The following is an 18,299-nucleotide window of genomic DNA, read 5'->3' on the forward strand; positions in this document are numbered from 1 at the left end:
CTTCCAAGCCCCAAGGTCTGGCCGATCCCTCAGGGTCCACGTGGGGGCCACTGTCCGTCCCCACGTCAATGGCGATCGCCTTGTTTCTCGCTGTGGGAGCTCAGCGAGCACCCGCTGCCGGGGGGAGGGTGGTTTCCTTCCCTTCGCAGCTGGAGGGTCCAGGGACGGGGGTCAGAGGTTTGAGGAGGGAAAGGTTGGAGGCTGACTTTAGGGGCGAAATAGCCGGCTCGAGGGCGGGGTGCTGAGGCTCCGCCAAAACCAGAGCCCAGAGTCCTCCCCGCTGCGCACACCGCGGTCCGGGTGCCGGGGGCTACGGCACGCAGGGAGCTCCCATTGGCAGGACACCCCAGCAGTGGGACGGGAGGGGACGGGGGGCTGCAGCCGAGCAGGGCTCCCCCAGTCTTTGCCAAGCGCACCCAGTAGGCTCGCTCATGCGTGGAGTGCTTCGTTTCTGAGTCCTTCGCCGTAGCTCCTAAGTGTGTCTCAGACGCGGAAGGGGGGCCCCACCTCCCGCCGTGGCTCGTGGTCTCGCTCACGTTGGCTGGTCTCACACAGTTTCCGTCGGCGTTTCCACGGCTGGATCCCAGCTTCCGCTGCACTTTCTGCCTTCAGTTCCTTGGAAGGGACGCTGAGGCGGGCCATGTGCACTCAGGACGCGGCCCGGAGGGGCCATCGCGGGCTGGTCTCCTTCCCAAAACACCACGAGCGGCCTGTCCACGCTGCACACAGAGGAGTGCTGTCCCTGAGGGCTGGCCAGCGGCCTGTCTGAACATGCCGCGATGTCTCTGTCCACCTGGCCACCGGTGGACGTTTGGATTTCCACTTTTTAAAATTTTTTTTTTGTTAATTCTCACCGGAGGATATTTTTCCATTGATTTTCAGAGAGAGTGGAAGAGAGCGGGAGAGAAACATCGATGTGAGAGACACATCGACTGGCTGCCCCCCACACGTGCCCCGACCGGGGTGGGGAGTGAACCTGGGGCCCAGGTACGCGCCCTTGACCAGGAATCAAACCCGAGACCCTCGGTGTCCAGGCCGACACTCTAACCACTGAGCCGCACCGGCCAGGGTGGGTTTTCACTTTGGGACCTTTCTGTTCATGTCCCGTCAGGCACCTCCAGTTTCCCAGAGCGGCGTTTGACTGCAGGACTTGGGAGCACGGCCACTCACGAGGGCCCCGGGCGGCGCTGGGCCCTGGGCACCCAGAGGGCACCAAGCAGCCTCAGAGACTGAGGGGCCCTTGAAGGCATAGGTGGGGGTCCGGGTCACCACAAACTCAGGCAGGTGTGGGACTTGAGGGGCTGGGGGGGAGGAAGCTGCCCTCGGCCCTCCGGGAGGAACACAGAGCTGGGGACATCCTCAACGCCCCCTTTGGGGACAGGGCCTCGGTTTCCCCCTGCTCCATGAGCACCCAGCCCAGGACCCCAGCCAGACACCCCCCCGGGCCTGGGCCGTGGGCCTCGCTGTGGGGGCCACGGGTCCACCTGCCCACATTCAGGATCTCGTTGACCGATTGCCCATGGTCTTTGTTTGACCTCCACGTTCCCCCACAGGTTCTGGGATGTGCCCAGAGGGTAAGCAAGACAGTGCCCAGGCCTGAGTGGTCTACTGAGCCCCTACCCCACACCCCTGCCTCAGATGCCCCCAGCCTCCCCATGAAGGTGCAGCCCCAGCCCACGGGCACCCAGACAGAGACCCACATTAGCCAACACTGTTTATTGGGGACACCGCCCTGGGCGGGGAGTATGCATGGCATACATAGCGGGGCCCAGGTGCCAGCCCAGAAGCACCTAGAACGGTGCAGGGCAGGTGACAGGGCGCCGCGGAGACGGGGGGATGGGGTCACGAGCCAAGGGGGTGATAGGGTGACGAGGTGAGAAGCCGATGGGGTGGTGGGGTGCCAGCGGGTGGCGGCCTGCGCCTGGGGACACGCCCACCACCCAGCCTGGGTTGGAGCACCAGCCGCCATCCCTGCGGACATCAGATCTTGGCCAGGGTGGAATGGACGTCCGAGTGCTCCTCTTGGATGGGGGTCCGGAATGCGTTTCCTCCTGGGGAAGAGGGGAGATGAAGGGGGAGGTGGGGCCGGGCCGGGCCGGGCCTCTGGCCTCAGGGTGTCTGGCTGGCCGGCGAGCACTCACCGGGGGGCTTGGCAGCGTTGGACAGTGGCCTCCAGGCCCTGTAGTGCAGGAGCAGGACCAGAGCAGCAGCGATGGGGGCCAGCAGGCCGAGGCCCAGCCCCAGGCCCAGGACAGCGGCCAGCTCAGGGCCTGCAGGGAGCAGCACTGCTGGAGTGGGGTCCACCAGCGTAAGGCCAGGGCAGTCCCACCCACGCCCCCCTCCCCATTGGGTTGGGGGCCCTGCTGGGCTAGGCCAGGTGCCCTTACCCCTGGGGGGCTCTGTGGGGGGTATAGCGGGCCTCTGTGAGGTCCTGGTCCAGGCTGTGGTGGGTTGGGTGGTGGGGGGCCAGGCTGGGGTGCCCCAGGTCTCCGAGGGCAGGGTGGCAGGGGGGGTCCTGTCCTCACAGATGGCATCGGAGCTGCTGGTGGCGGCCTGCAGGGTGCGCTTTCCCGCCAAGGTGCAGCTGAGGGGGAGGGGTGCTATCAGGCCAGGCCCCCGCCCCCCACTCCTCCCGGCCCAGGGCTGGGACAGGACTGTGGAGGCTGCGTCCTCGCCGTCACCTCCGGCTGCATCCGACTCCGGAAAGCAGGCCCCTGCCACCCTCCCCCAGGAACCTCAGCCCCGCCTGCAGGGTCTGCAAGGCCACTGCTCACCCCCATGTCCCCTCACTCGCTCTGCCCCCCACGGGCTCCTCCTGACCCTTCACCCCAAACCCCTGCCCCACCGCGATGTCTAAAGAGGGGCCTCCCAGCTGTGGCTGATGAGGGCCTCACACCTGCGTCAGCCCAGCAGGAAGGACGGTGGGACAGGACTGGGCAGGGCCAGGGCCGAGCAGGAGTCTGAGCCCGGCTCCCAGTTCCCAGGCCCCCAGGTCCCCTGAGCCATCCAGCCCCTGGGACACTCACTTGGTCCAGGGTTTGCAGTTCTCGTTATTGCCCAGGGAGAAGTGTCTTGGGGGGCACGGGGCACAGTCTGCAACAAAGACAGTGCTGTCTGTCACAGACGGTGGCGGCAGGGCCTGTGCCACTGGGCACTCAACCCCCCGAGGCCTCTGGGAGCCCCTCCCTGCCCACATTCCACCCACTGGCCCTGACCCGGAGCCCCCGACCTCCGAACCCACATCTTAGGGGAGGGGCGCCTGGCCAGCCTGGGTCAGGAGTGCTGGGGGGGAGGTCACAGCATGTGACGTGGGGGACGTGGACCTGACCCTGGCCCGGGCTCACCCACCGACTCCTCGCTTGAAGCCGTGGATGGGCTGGGTGCCGGGTCGGCAGCTGCAGACGGTGTCGTTCACAGGTGTGCATATCCGCTTAGTTTCACTCCCACTTCCTGAGGGGCACAGTCGGGGGCTGGAGGACCAGGCCCAGGGCCCAAAGCCACCTCCCCCAGGCCCGCAGCCCCCTCGGCGCCTGGTGGCTCCTTGTTCCCTCTGGCCCCTGGATGCGGCGTCCCTCTCGGCCACGTGGCCCAGGGACGCCCTGTGGCGGCCTGGCCTCCCTTCCCAGCCTCCAGCAGGACCCTCCGTGGCCCGACAGGCCATGTGGCCGAGAGGCGCTCCACCCCAACTCCACTTAGTCTCGGCCCCCCGGGAGGAGGGAGACATCCCTGGGGACCCCCGGGCGGAGCAAGCCCCGCTGTGGTTTGGGGTTTGTTTCTGCGGCTGTGGGGGCCCCGGAGCGTCCTATGAATGTGGTCTCGGCGGGCGGAGGTGGGGGGCGCTCACTCTGGTTGCACTGAGTACAAGGCTTGCAGTCCTCGTAGTTCATGGCCTCGTTGTAGAAGCCCTGTCCACACGGGTGGCACACAGTGTCCTGGTCCTCGGTGCAGCGGCTCTTCATCCCGTAACCTGGGGGGGCGTCAGGGCTCCTCAAGACCTGGTCCCAGGTCCCTCGCCACCCCAGAGCGTCATCCACCCTGTCACCCCGAGTCCACTGTCCCCACAACACCCGCGGCACTCGCAGCACCGGTGTGTCCATCGCCCCGTCCCCATGTCCGTGCCCCCATCTCACCCGCAGGTCCCCTAACCCGTCTCCCCGTTCCCATGTCCTCCACGCCCCCGTCCCTGCGTCCCTGCGGGCACCCCTCCCCTACCCCACAGCCAGGCCACTCACCTGGCTTGCAATCGTGGCAGCACTTGTTGCCTCTGGGGTAGGTGTTCCCCACACACTTGGGCTTGGCCGCAGCACCCAGCATGAGCCCCAGGAGCAGGAGGGCTGAACAGGGTGCTCTGGGCCGCTGAGCACCCACACACATCTTTGTTACACTCACCAGCTGTGCAGGAGTCTGAGTGTTTTCCTTGCAGGATGTGGCTATAAAAGCTGGGGGAGGGGCGGAGAGGGCAGGAGGAGGGAACCAGAAGGGTACCCCTCAACTGGTGTGCCCACTGACCTCAGGCTCAGCCCTCCCGCCACATGCAGACTGGGGGCCAAAGTGAGGACCCACAGCCCCCAACCCCCCAGGGCCAGGCCAGGGCCCCCCGCATCTGGTCTGCACCCGCCCCACCCATCAGCCCTCCCACACCATCTCACCAGGAAGTGGAGCCCCTGCGGCTGGGTGCCTGGCTGCCCACTGTCCAGCCCGGCCAAGCTGCCCGGACAGGGTGATCTCAGGGCCCCGCACACGCTTGCTCCTTCTGGGCACCCTGTCCCTGCACAGGGCAGACCCCTCGGGAGGAGGGGGGGGACTATGAACGCTAACCCGCAACCCTCAGCAGAAGGCGCAGGGCACACGGGGAAACCAAGGCAGCACACGAGGTCAGGACCTTCCTTCAGCACCAGCTGCAGGGGCAGAGGGGTGCCCGGCTCCAGAGCGTGATCACCCGCCCGGGAGTTCAGGACCAGCTGGGACCGACGCAGCGGCCAGCAGCTGGGAGAGCAGGTGCCTGGGAGCAGCCAGGTATGTCTGGGCACAGCAGGTAGGAGGGACTGCTCTGCTCTGTCCCCAAATTCAGATGTTGAAGCCCTGCCACCCACGGTGGCTATATTTGGAGGTGAATAAGGTCAGATGAGGGAGGGGCCTGACCCCAGGACTGGCGTCGTTGCAAGAAGAGGGAGCGACCCCAGGACAGCCACACAGAGGGACGACCACATGAGGACACAGGCAGGTGGCCGTCTGCACGCCAAGGAGAGGCCTCAGCCTGGTTGACCCCTGGATGTCGAAGTCCACACCCAGCACGTGGGGCTGAGCAGGCGTCTCCCTCTCCTGGGCGTGACGTGGCCTGGGAACACGTGTGGGCCTGTGTCCGTGTGTGCGTGTCCGTGTCCGTGTGGCATGTGTCTGGCCTGCATGCTGGGGTATGAGTATGGCTGCTCCCGAGGGCACTTGGGCCTGTTTGGGGGGCCCTTCGAGGACAAACCACCAGCGTGGCTGAGCCCTGGTCCCGGGCATTCCCAGGGTCCACTGGGGCAGGCTGGGTGGCCCACTCAACCATCCTGGGGCGCGTCGTGTCCTCAGACGTGGACCGGGCGGTCCCAGGACAGGTGGGCACTACGGTGTGTAACGGAAGAGCACAGGCACACACGCGCACATGCATGCACACGTGCACGCAGCAGACACACGTGTGCACAGGCACGCACACGCGTCCGGTACCGCCAGGTGCCCGAGGCACGGGAGGCGTCGCAGGTTGTTTTCGTATTTTGAATCTTGCCCCTGGCACAAGATACCTAGACAGCTAATCTGAGAAGTTTCAGACAGAGAAGCCTCCCACAGGGACGAAAGCCTGGAAAGTCCCCTCCTCCTGAGCAGCTCAGGTAAAGCCGTTTCCCGGCCCACCTCCGGGAAATTCCACCTCGACACGGCCGCCGCAGCAGGTCAGCCTCCCTGAGCCTCTGCAGCGAGGGTCCCCGCGGGGGGGCAGGGCACTGGGCAGCCTGGCGTGCGCGGTGCGTGTGCGCCTGTCCCATCTCCCGCTGACGCTGAAAGAAGTGTTTTCTCCGAGGCAACGGAGCCTGGCGGCAGCACCCACTCCTTCCCTGGCCTCGTGAGGTCACCTGTTCTCCGGCAGTGTGGGTCTCTGCTGCCCGAGGTCCGGCACTTCCAGCCCACGCCCAGGGCGTCTGCTCACGGTGACCCGCGGGCACGAGAGCTGCATGTCACGCAGCCTCCACCCTGTGGTCCAGCTGGCCAGGCGCTCAGGCCACATCTGTACGAGCTCAGGCCTGCTCACCACCCCCGCCCCTGGGGCCTGGCCCACTGCAACCTCCCTCCCACAAGCTCCCAGCTCCTGTCTTAGTTCTGAGAAGTCTTTGCTGCGTCTGCCTGGAAACCCAGGTGTTACCTCGCCGGCTCCTCTGTGGCGGCCCCGACCCCGTGCTGCTTGGAAGTGGGTCCCTGTGGCAAGGGGGCAGCTCAGGGTGGCCCCTGCTCAGGCCAGAGCAGACCACCCCAGCAGGACCTTCGAAGGCCTGAGCCAACCTGCGGGCCAAGTGAGCTGAGCACTGAGGCACCACAGGCTACGAGGAGGGACCAGCGGGTGGACCAGGTGCTGGGAGGTGGCCACTTACTAGGTGGGTGGGATCAGGGATCCTGTCATTTAAACTCTCAGGGCTTGATCCTCTTTCCCCACACACCAGGAAGGTCTTGGACAGGGAGCACAGGGTGGTGGGACTGGCCCACCAGCAGCCTCCACTCCCTCCTGTCCCCAGGCTCCAGGCCCCTTTGGGCCCCCCTGTCCCCCACCCTGCCCCAGCCCTAAAGCAGTGGCCCACAGCTTGTCCCCAGATGACCCTCTATACCTGGAACTGCCATTCCCTCTTGGCCCCTCAAGGGCGGCCCCACCTGGACCCTGCCTCCCTCACACCCCTGGAGTGGCCCCCATCCCGTTGCCAACCCAGTACACGACACCACACTCGAGCGCAGGACTCTAACCCGTCCCCCGCCTCAAAAACACCAAGGGGAAGCCACCTGGCCACAAATGTTCGAAATTACCGTTTATGTGTTTTTGTCCACCAAAAAGATAAAGCTGGGAGAAAGAGGGGCTACACTGCGAAGTAAGTTAGAGTGATCCTTGCCACAGGTGTGTTTTCCTGGAGACTGAACGGTGACAGCAGCTCTCGGCCGCCGCCCGCCGCCACACTGGATTCCAACAGCACAGTCACCCCCTCGACCTTGCAGCTTCAAGGAGACCGGGAGCCGTGCTGTTTCCCACGGCAGCAAGCCCACAGGCCCCGATGTGGTCAGGCCCCCCCGAGGCTCGAGTTCTCAGAAGCGAGATGCAGTGACTACGCGGGACTCCTGCACACGGCGAATGCTGCATCAGGCACACGACACACGGCGCGCAGGACTCAGAACTCCTCGTGCACGTTGCGGGCGTAGTCCATGAGCTTGCTGCCCGTGAAGAACTCGCTGTACTTGAGCACCTCCTCGGGCTCCAGGTGGTGGTTCTGGTTCTCGTCTGCAATGGCGATCATCTGCTTCGCCTCGTTGAGGGCGTTGAACTCGTTCATGGGATCCATGTACTCCTGCAAGGGCGCCACACCTGTCAGCACCCACCCGGCCTGGCCGCGAGAACCCGGGACACACCCCACCCACCAGACGCCTGGCCAGGGTCAGCGCCCGTGGCCTCAAGGAAGCCACTGGGCTTTACTGCCACAGCAGCTCTGCCTTCTCTATGGCACCTGCCAGAGTTCCCGCAGCACAGGGACGCGGGGATGTCGGGAATGTTCAGGAAGACAGACGCCAGGCTGGCAGTGGCTCAGGGCCATGGGCACCTCCTCCGCTGACCCAAGGGGGTGGGGGAGGGGCCCTGCCCGGCATGGAGCCAGGGGCCTGTCGGTCACATGGACAGGGATAGAATGGGCCCCCAGGACTGCGGTGTAGACAGAAACCCCTAACCCAGAGCTGCCCCCCAGCTATCACCAGGATCAGAGAATTCTCACGTAAAACAAAATGACTCACCCAAAAGGGAAAACACCTCCACAGGCACCTACACACGAGGGTGCAACGGTGCACAGGAAGGTTCCAACCCACACCCTTGGCCCTGACCCCCGACGGACAGCAGCTTCTCAGAGCCAGGACTAGCGGTGTCCCCCAGGCACCCACACCCAGGGGACAGCAGGGCTACCTTGCTGGGCGTGAAGGCCAACGGTGCTGGCTGGTGGGGCCTCCCCGGGAGCCTGCGGCCATCAGAGGCAGGCTGTTACACAGGCTCAGCTGCTCCAGGTCCCGCTAAGTGACCAAGTGACTAACTGCCTTCCCGGCTCAGGATGACCTCACACGGGCACGGGCACATCCATGGGGCCCCCGCGCTCACCTCCAGTTCTGCCATGGTCACGACTCCATCATGGTTGGCATCAATCAGCTCCTCAAACTCCTTTCTCCTGTCTCTCACCCAGCTGTCATCCATGTCCTGGCCCCGCTGGTTCTCCACGGTGCCCACAGGCAGGGAGATGAACTCGGGCAGCGAGAGCTGCTTGTCGCCATCCTGGTCTGGGGACAACGGGAGGAGGGTGTACAGAACTCGAGTGGGCACAGGACCCCCAGGGCCATGGAGAAGAGCCAACCAAGTGGGTTTTGTGCCCGTGACACTTGACTGAAGCCAAACAGCCGAGCCTCACGGGCCAGCTGGAAACCTGGCTGAGGCCCCACAGTGCTCACAAGGCTGGGTTTCCTTCACAGCCAGCCGAGGCCACCCTGGCCTGGGACCCACCCACAATGACCTCGCGCGAGGAGGGGCCGAGCAGACAGCGAGCCCCCCGGTCCCGCTGTTCCCCTCGGCAGGCAGGGCCATGGGACTGGCCTCACCCAGGTCCCGGACGATCTCCTTGACCATGAACTTGAGCATGCCACGGCTGTGCTCGGGGTGCAGGAAGGACAGGAACTCGTCCTCGGTCAGCAGCAGGTCTGACGGAGGGTTATCCGCCTGGTACCAGCGGTCTTTGAGGTTCTCCAGGACTTCCTGTGCTGAGAGAGGTGCACCTGTGAGCATCCTAACGCTTGGGACACTTGCACACACCCAGAAAGTTCCGAGACACACTGCCTGAATGTTGAGGCCAGCCCAGGACATGGCCGAGTGAGGCCACAGGCCCTGCCCCTCAGGGGAGAGCTCAGCCCCCAGAAGTGAATGGCGCAGACTCACCCCTCAGACACAAACTTCCCAACACAGACGTTCCCCCAGAACAGCCCCCCAAGTCTCAGACACAGGCCTGCCCCCCAAGCAGGTGCAGCCATGCCCCCTGGGCACAGACCTCCACAGTCACAGGTGCAGCCCCGGCCTGCTGCTCCATCAGGGAAACGCCCTGACTAGGGACAGAACCAGGACTGGTGCCGGGTGCGGAGGGCGAGGCCCTGAGGAAAACCCTCTCTCCAGCTCCGACGCGAGCTTGCCCCAAGCTCTCCCTCCCCCTCTGTGGGAAGGCGGGTGCTGGGGTGAGAGCAAGGGTCACCACCGAGGGCCACATGCGCTCAGTGACCATCTGGACTCTGGCGCAGGGTCTCTCCACCCTCCCTGGTCCCAGGTCCTACCAGCTTTCAGCAGGAAGCAGGGACACCCAGGCCTTGCCCAGTGATGGACAGAGGGCCCAAGGTGGGAGCCCTCTGTACGTCGACCTGGAGCCTGTGAGCCGAGCCCATTTGGAGAAAGATCTTTGGAGCTGTACTGAGTTAAGGATCTAAGACAAGACCACCTGGGACTGCGGGTGGGCCCTACACCCAGTGTCAAGCACCCTTGTGTGAGAGGCCACTTAAAACAGAGATTGGAGTGACGTGGCTACAAGCAGGGACGCCCACAGCACCAGCAGCTGGACGGACGCCGGGGACAGGCCTGCCCCAAGCGCCTAAGGGAATGGCCGTCAGGTGTGTTGTGACAGCAGCCCCGGGAACCCAGGCCCCGAGTGGCCCCAAGCTGCCCCTGCCCTCCGTTCCGCTCCCCCAGACTGAAAGGGAAACGACGACTTGTCAAACACGCAGGAGAGCAGACACGAGAGCAAGGGACAGGCCAAGGGGACAGTGCGGGATTTACACTCACCTCCTCCGAGTCCCAGAGGACACGTCCCAACCCCCAGACACACCAGCTCCCTAAGGCAGGTGCAGGCAGGGCGGGGACAGGCCTCCAGCAGCCACTTCTGATGTCGCCCCCTCCAGCAGGAGGAGACAGAGGCCCCAGGACCCAGGTGCCTTCAGGGGGAGCCTGACCCGCAGGACACACAGTGGGAACACAGGACAAGCACATAAAAGAGGCAGGCAGACATTCGAGAGACCACGGGGAAGCGCGGTGCACGGGGTTAGCGAGGACGGAATGAGGACCCCACCCTGGGTTATGGGCTGTGAACTGGGAGACCAGGGTCACACGGTACCGCTCAGGGCGGGGAGCTGCTGGGACACCGAGTCCAACGGGCTGAGCAAAAACAATGCAGGTGTGAGGTGTAACCCCCACCGCGCAGGCAGCCCCACGGGCCGCGAGAGCAGCCAGGCCGCCGCGGACAGGAGGGAAGGTTGGTCTCTAAGCCTCACGCCAGCAGAGGGGAAAGTGGGAGGAAAAAAGAAACAAAATATGTCACTGAGCTTAACTCACCTGTTACCAAAAAATTCAGACTGGTTCACAAACAAAACTACGCCTGGGACATAAAAACAAAGGCCTTAGAAAGAGTACAAGCAAAGGGTCCACTGGTGAGTCCACCCCCTGGAAAGGAAGCCTCTGCCGGAAGACAGAACGGAGGGAACCCTCCTGGCTAATTCTGCGAGGCCAGCTTCACCACAACCCGTAAACCAGACAAACGCGTTATGAGAAAAAAAGCTGCAGATCGGTGTCTCTCGCAGACATAGGTGCAGAAACCTGCAACACAACAGCAGGTGGAACCCAACAGGGTATAGTTACCGCCACCGCCAGGTGGGCTCACCCAGGTGTGCGGGGCTGGACCTGAAAACCGACCGGCTCGTGTCAAGGGCTGAAGGAAACCCGTGGTCACGTCACTGGATACACAGAAAACACCAAACAAAACCCAACACTGTTCGTGATCAAAACTCTCAGCAAACGGGGAAGAGGGGAAACTCCCTCAACCTGGTGAAGAGCATCTGCCGAACCCACCGCTGCCGCCGTGCTCACCGAGGAGACTGAAGCTCTCCCGCCAAGGTCGGGGGCAAGCCAAGGACGCCCCTCTCCTGCCCTTCCCGACAGCGTCCTGGGAGCCCAGCTCACACGGTGAGACAAGATGAGGAAGCAGGGCAGGGGCCAGGGAGGGCACAGCTGTCCATTCCCAGACCTCACGACTGTCCGTCGGCACCCTGGGCCAGCACAGGTGAGCAGGGCTGGGGGAGGCTGAGCCACCATCACCTGTCGGCACCCTGGGCCAGCACAGGTGAGCAGGGCTGGGGGAGGCTGAGCCACCATCACCTGTCGGCACCCTGGGCCAGCACAGGTGAGCAGGGCTGGGGGAGGCTGAGCCACCATCACCTGTCGGCACCCTGGGCCAGCACAGGTGAGCAGGGCTGGGGGAGGCTGACCACCATCACCTGTCGGCACCCTGGTCCACAGCACAGGTGAGCAGGGCTGGGGGAGGCTGACCACCATCACCTGTCGGCACCCTGGGCCAGCACAGGTGAGCAGGGCTGGGGGAGGCTGAGCCACCATCACCTGTCGGCACCCTGGTCCACAGCACAGGTGAGCAGCCCTGGGGGAGGCTGACAGGACTCAGTCTCTTTCCTGTGCACAGCGAGGCACACACAGGATCTGGGATTAGAGGCCGGGAAGGCAGGCCTGCAGGGCTGATGGCAGATGGACTGCCAGGAACAGCAGTGCCCTGGTCCACGTACGGACACGGAGGGGAACACAGTGGCCACAGGACCTTCTCAGAGCAGAGGATGGAAGGGCAACAGGGACACCACCAAGGCTGACACACTCCATGCAGCAGCCAGGGGACACGACACCCACAGGGACAGTGTCAGGGCAGAGGTGCCTCTGAGCGAATCCTGCACACACGTCCGTCCCACAGCCCCAGGAACCATGGTGGTGACGACCCACCAATGAAGAAAGAACAGGACCGACGGGCGCCACGTGGTGCATTCACAACACCCCCAACAAGCCCAACCCATACCGGGCTGTGGGCAAATGCCCAAGGAAGGGTGGGTGGCAAGCTGGAGACAGTGACCAGTGAAGGGCGCAGTCTCTTGGTGCCGAGGTGGACCCGCCAGGACCCTCATGCGCCAAGTTCATACCAGTGAGATGTGTTTGAGGGACGGCACTGAAAATGGAGGGGAGGGGCAGGACCTGCGCCCCCAGCGCCCCTGGTCTCTGCGCCTACACAGGTGCCCCCACCCACTTGCCGGGCCCCGACCCCACAGGGGGCCTCCGAACGGCGGCATCCCGCCCGCACAGCATCCCCCCGCACGGCATCTGCCCGCTCGGCACTGCGGCCCGGGCCCGGCGCTCACTCTCGTCGTCGACCTTCAGCTCCTGGTTGCTCTTCACCTTCGCAGCAACTTCCCTCTCGTCGTGACCTCTGCTCACCAAGAACTTCACCTTGTACTCGTCCCACGACACGCGGCCTGAGAGAGCAAACCGTCCTGTTAGGGCTCTGACAACGTTCAAACACTTTCAGAAAGAGATTCACTCATTTCAAGGCGTCTGTGAAAATCCTCAAGCGGCCTGGCTGGTGGGCTCAGTGGGCGAGCACCATCCTGGGCACCAAGTGGTCGCCAGGTCGGTTCCCGGTCAGGCACATGCCGGGGTTGGAGGTTTGATCCCCGGTTGGAGTATATACAGGAGGCAACTGATTGATGTTTCTCTCTCGTTCTCTCCCTTCCTGTCTCTAAGAATCAATAAAAAAACATAAAAAAAAATCCTCATTTGAAGGCAGCTGTGGAGACAGACATACACAGGTGCCAGCTCCAACCTCTATCCAGCCCCCATCCTGGCCACAGAGCGAGCTGGGAGGTGGCCTCTCGGGCAGCACCCACGAGGGCCTGTCGGGTTCTCACGTCCTCCATCCCGGTCCCCCAGGCCCGTCAGGGTCCCCCAGAACCGTTGGGGTCAGGTCAGGGTGGGGATGGTACCATCGCCGTCGGGGTCCACCGTGCGGAAGTGCACCCTGCTCTCCTCCACGGCCTCCTGGAAGTGCTCGGCCGTCTTCTCCACGATCCAGCGCTGCATCTCCTTGGCACTGATCTTCCTGTCAGCATTCACATCCACCCTGCAAGCAAAAGGGCAGGTCGGACAAGGCCTGGGACTTGGCAGACAGAAGGACACAAGGATGGCCGGGGGCTCCACAGGCAGCTGAGAAACTGCCACGAAGAGCAACACCCTGTCTGTACCCAGTTCTTCATGTCCAGCAAGGGAGCTGTCCAGGAGGGCTTGACAAGCTAACTGCTGGTCCCAGCTCTGGGCTCTGGGCCTCCAGTCCCTGGCGGCTCCTCTCTGACTCCTCCTTTCTTCTGAGTGGTGAACCTCAGAGGCCCTCATCTGGCCGTGGTCCTCTCTCCAACTTCTCACCCCGTGTCCAGACCTCACCCTCAACGCCGAGGACAGTGGACCTGATGCCCGGGTTCCTGCTGTCCCAGCTCCCTCTGCCTGCAGGAAGCTCACAGGCACCCTGTCCATCCCACCTTCAGAAGGCCTGCCCAGCCTCTCCTGTGTCTTGCACCCCCCTCCCCCAGCCCCACTACCCTCCATTGGCTCTCCACCCTTGTCTGCCCCTGCTCTTGGTCCCCTTGTGGGTGGACGGCAGGGTGTGCCAGGTCTCTCTCACCCACCCAGGAAGCAGGGTGCTCACTGACCTGATTCACAGGTGAGGACATGAGGCTGACGGACTGTGGAACAGAGACAGAGTCCAGCTGTCAAGGACTCATCCTCAGCTCCTGTTGTGGCCATGAAGCCCCTCACCTCCCTCGGGCGGCCCCAAAGCCCCAGGCCGTCCAACCTCACAGCCTACCAATCTGTGCATATGCTTAGCATGGTTGGACGACCACCCCCACTCTCCTTCCTGGAGTCCAATCATGAGTTCCAGGTCCCAGCACATGACCCGCAGGCCACCACATCACCAACAACCCTGAGAACCTGCAGCCCACAAGGCTGGGTGTGGAGCCCAGGACCTGTGGACCCCATCCTGCCCCAGCATATGGCTGTGTGCATGGCGACCACAACACGTGCCAGGTGAGTGAACTGGTTTGATACTGACAGTCCCCAGGCTTGGCGTTCTCACTGCACTGCAGCCTGGAAATGCCCAGCATGACCCCCACAGCTTCTGCGCTCCATCCTCTGCCTGGTCCCCCCAGACCAACCTCACCCCTTCCTTACCACCACCCTGCACAGGGCGGCAGCTGCCCAAGCCCCCTTGTGCCCCCAGTCTGCTCCCTCCATGGGTCCTGCTTCCCCATCACCTGACTCTCTCACCCGGTATTCCAGGAACTTCCAGACACACGTGCCCATCACCAGCTCTCACACCCACTCGCCAGTCAGCTCCGTGCACCAGTCATGACCTCAGCCTTCCCCACACCTCCAGGCCTCACCTAACTTGAACACAACCTGCTGTGACCACTCCCACGATCAACCGCCTTTCACCACTGCAGACACTGGCTCGAGGCCACTGTGCACGAGGCAGGCCCTGCTCCAGACTACCCCGTAGCCTCCGGCTGTAAGGTCCTGGGACGGGGCAGCCCTGGCTCTGGCCCTCTGAGCCCCTCCTGGCCCAGCATGCTGCTCAGGCTGCACGTCCTCAGCTCAACCCCTGCTAACTTCCCGAGTGTTGTCAACCAAAAGCACACGTCACAGCACGTCACCAAGCAGGCCCCGCGTCACCTCACACACCATGCAAAGCCAGGACTGGACCAACAGGGCCGCCAATGCTGGCCACCAGGCATGCACCCCCAAGGCCCGCGGCCCAGCACCTACTTGGAGAAAATGACCATCAGCTTCCTCCGGCTCTTCCGCGGCTCGGCATCCTCCTCAAACCCACCCGTGTCCTTCCCCAGGAAGACCTCCTGGTGGAAGTCCTTGTTGAGGTGCCCGTCCATCTCCAGCTTCACCCCGTTCAGGTGGTCCGGGGGCAGGATCTCACTGTCCTCCCTGTGGCCTGCTTTGTCCCGGGAAGACGAGTGGTTGGCAGGCCGGGCAGACACACCCATCAGAAGGATGACGCCCAGGAGCCAGAGGGAAAGAGGAGCCACGGCACTGCAGGGAGTCCGCCTGGACGCCATGGCTCCCTGGGTCCGGATTGCGGTATGGCCTGCGAGTGTGGCCAGAAGCTGGGGAGAGAGGAGAGGCAGGCGGGGAAGTAAGGCCACAGTCCACGGCCGTCAGGCCCCGACAAGGAGAGCTGCTTGTTGGACGGATCCCAGCAAACACTTGGCTGAGAAGACAGCTTCTAGGACCCACACGAGGCATGGTGCTAGTTCCTTCTTCAAAGACACTGGGTTTCCAGCTCTGGTCTCTCCTGCTCAAGGAAGCAGCCCCTCCTCAGCGCCCACAGTGGCAGCTCCAAGAACTGTCTCCGTCCCTCCCAGCATCAGGGCTTACCCCCGAGTCATGGTAACTCACTCTCCAGATCCCAACTCAGCACTGTGAGCTCTGGGACCTTAGCTAAGCCACCTGACCTCCTCAGCCTCAGTTTCCCCCTATGAAACAGGAAGCTCTCTTCCCAACCCCAAGGCTTTGTGAGGTCTGGGCCTGGCACCAGCAAACACCCAAACCCACCCAGCAGGGCACCAGTCCCTTCCTACCTTCCCAACTCAGTGACCCCTGAAGGTGCTCACACTTGAGTACAGTGAGTGCACACACATACATGTGTGTACACATACACATTAACACAAGCATGCATACACCTATATGCACTTACACGTGTGTAACCACACACACACGCATGCACACACAACACATCCTTGCTCATGTTCAGGCAGGAGTGCTCAAGAAGTCTGTCATCCTAGGTGTACCTGGGACTGGCGGCAAAGGAACCCTCTGTCCACACGGCCATGTGAGGGATCCCATGGCCACAGCCTTTGCCCACACCTGCCCCTTCCACCTGGGCCTGCCAGCTTTCCCTCACACCCTGGGCTCCTTCTCCAGGGCCCCTCCGAGCCAGAAACAGGGCCCAGCTGCTTCCCCAGCTCCCCACTTGGACCTCCACACTTCACCTGTCCCAAAAGGAACTCTACCTCCTTCTTGCCCTTAGCCTGTTCCTCTCATAGTGTGTCCACTTTGCAAACATCTGCTTGTCCTTCCAGGTGCAGCTGAGCCCCCCCCCCACACACACACACCTCCTCTGGCAGTTTCTACAGGGAGGAGCAGCAGAGAGAAACCCACTGGCACCTGGGGCCCGAGGTGGTGGCCCTGGACACACTCTCCTCAGGCCTGGGTACCGTCAGCAGCCAAGCTGGGGCACTGGGGGGTTTAGGAACCAGGATGCCAGCCCCCCCCCACACAGGGCCACACAGGGACAGGACTGGCAGCGGCTCCTCCAGCTGGCCTGGCAGTGCTGGCAGATGCCACCACTTGCTTCTTTGGTGCCTCCTTTCTGCCCCACCCTCCTGGCTAATACCGCTGATGGACTGATGCCTTTGCACGTAAGTCCTTGGCACCCAAGTGCCACTGGGCCCTTCGACGAGGCCTTGCTCTCTGGTCTCCATCCTTGGAGGGCAGCCTGATGTCCCTTCCCAGGTGTGTGGGGCCTGTGCCCTCCCCACACCCACTACGGCCCCAGCTGCCCCACTGTGCTCCCAGTGCTGGGATGGACCCGGAGCCACGTCCCCAGGGACTCCTCCTTGTCCTCCCTGGGCATTCGGTCCCCGCCCGTCACGCCATCCCCGCACCCTGGCCCTCCATCCCTGCGCCCTGGCCCTCCATCCACACGCCCCCTCACGCCATCCTTGTGCCCTGGCCCTCCATCCCCGCGCCCTGGCCCTCCATCCACACACCCAGTCACGCCATCCCCGCGCCCTGATCCTCGACAAAACAGCGAGGACACAGGCGGGCGCTCCAGCTGCACCGCCACGCGGGACACCCGGGACCCTGAAGACACCAGCGTCCGGCAAAACCCTACACTGGCCCTGCCGGGGCCGTGGTCAGAGCATCGCGGGTGCACCGAGGAGTCACGGGTTCAATTCCCCGTCAAGGGCAGGTATCCGGGTTGCGGGTTCGACCCCCTGCCCCGGTCAGGCCGTGCGGGAGGCAGCCCCCGGGTGTGCCCCTCACGTGGCCGTTTCCCTCTCCCTCTTCCGCTCAGAAAGTCCGTGGAAAAGACCCTCAGGTGAGAGTTCACAGGGAAAAAGTGCGCCCTGAACGCGGCGGCAGGGACCCGGCGGCCCAGGGAGGCAGCTGGGGGTGCAGGCCGCGCTCAAGGCGGGTCCGGGCGCCCCTCCTGCTGGGGGCGGCCCCACGTCCCAGGTCCCCCGGCCCAGGCGGCGTCGCGGGACCGGGCAGCCCCCTGGGGCGCTCAGGGCGCTCAGGGCCCACCGCGCGGAGGACGAAGGGACCCCGTCGCCTCTCGGGCCCGCGGGCAGCGCACGGCCGTCACCTGCGCGCCACTGCGCAGGCGCCCGCGGCCCCGCCCCGACCCCTGCCCCGCGCTGATCTAACCCCGCGCGTCCCCCGCCCCGACCCCGCGCTGACCCGACCCCGCGGCCCCCGCCCCGGCCCCGCGCTGATTCGACCCCGCGCGTCCCCCGCCCCGGCCCCGCGCTGACCCGGCCCCGCGCGCCCCCCGCCCCGACCCCTGCCCAGCGCTGACCGGGCCCCGCCCCGCCCGCCCCGCGCTGACCCGGCCCCGCGCCCCCCGCCCCGCCCCCGAGGCCACAGTTTCGGGAGCGCCGACGGGCCCCGCCGCGAGGGGGCGACCCTCCGGGGCCACCCCTGGGTGTCCCTCCCCGGGAAACTCGTTTCTTGTCGCCCCAGACGCGAGCGCTTATTCTAACAGCTGCTCCAGCCGCGGTCGCGGCGATGGCGCCGGCCAGCCGGGCGGAGCGCGGGTCCCCACCGAGTCCTGCCGGCCGGCGTCACGGCCCCCGTTCCGCAGACGAGGACGGCGAGGTCACCCCTCGCTGCCCGCGCCCCGGGCCGTGTCCCCGACACCGGGGCCGCCCGCCGGCCTCCGCGCCCCAGCCGGGCCCGCACTCACCGCGCAGGAGTCGCCGAGCGCCTCTGAAGACGCGGACGCCGCCGGGGTGGGGGGGGCACTCGGCTAGGCCGCGGCCATCTTTCTTCCGGGAAGAGGCGGGCCTCCGGGGCGCGGGGCGGGCGCGACCTCCGCGCGACGACG

At 64.7% G+C, this 18,299-nt stretch overlaps 2 protein-coding genes across 3 annotated transcripts; both read right to left on the reverse strand.

Annotated features, from left to right (window-relative positions):
* Positions 1-1,946: 1,946 nt before the first annotated feature.
* TNFRSF4 (TNF receptor superfamily member 4) lies at positions 1,947-4,374 on the reverse strand. The gene is made up of 7 exons (XM_016221280.2): positions 4,233-4,374; positions 3,845-3,967; positions 3,349-3,450; positions 3,027-3,093; positions 2,388-2,584; positions 2,142-2,270; positions 1,947-2,051 (listed from the first exon to the last, which is right to left on the reverse strand). The coding sequence occupies exons 1-7, from the start codon at positions 4,372-4,374 to the stop codon at positions 1,981-1,983; spliced, it is 831 nt and encodes a 276-aa protein (XP_016076766.2). The 3' UTR covers positions 1,947-1,980.
* Positions 4,375-7,032: 2,658 nt separating this feature from the next.
* On the reverse strand, positions 7,033-18,242 carry SDF4 (stromal cell derived factor 4). 2 transcript variants are annotated; one of them, XM_016221287.2, is made up of 7 exons: positions 16,960-17,092; positions 14,942-15,294; positions 13,108-13,244; positions 12,487-12,600; positions 8,863-9,021; positions 8,372-8,547; positions 7,033-7,580 (listed from the first exon to the last, which is right to left on the reverse strand). In XM_016221287.2, exons 2-7 carry the CDS (start codon positions 15,244-15,246, stop codon positions 7,404-7,406), a joined length of 1,068 nt encoding a protein of 355 aa, XP_016076773.2. In that variant the 5' UTR covers positions 15,247-15,294; positions 16,960-17,092; the 3' UTR covers positions 7,033-7,403. The 2 variants fall into 2 exon arrangements, with proteins under 2 accessions (XP_016076773.2, XP_087676865.1); XM_087820739.1 differs by lacking the exons at positions 7,033-7,580; positions 16,960-17,092 and adding an exon at positions 18,159-18,242 and having other exon boundaries at positions 8,288-8,547.
* Between the last annotated feature and the right edge of the window lie 57 nt (positions 18,243-18,299).

Source organism: Miniopterus natalensis, chromosome 9, assembly GCF_054644295.1.
Source record: "Miniopterus natalensis isolate mMinNat1 chromosome 9, mMinNat1.hap1, whole genome shotgun sequence".
Lineage (NCBI taxonomy): Eukaryota > Metazoa > Chordata > Mammalia > Chiroptera > Miniopteridae > Miniopterus > Miniopterus natalensis.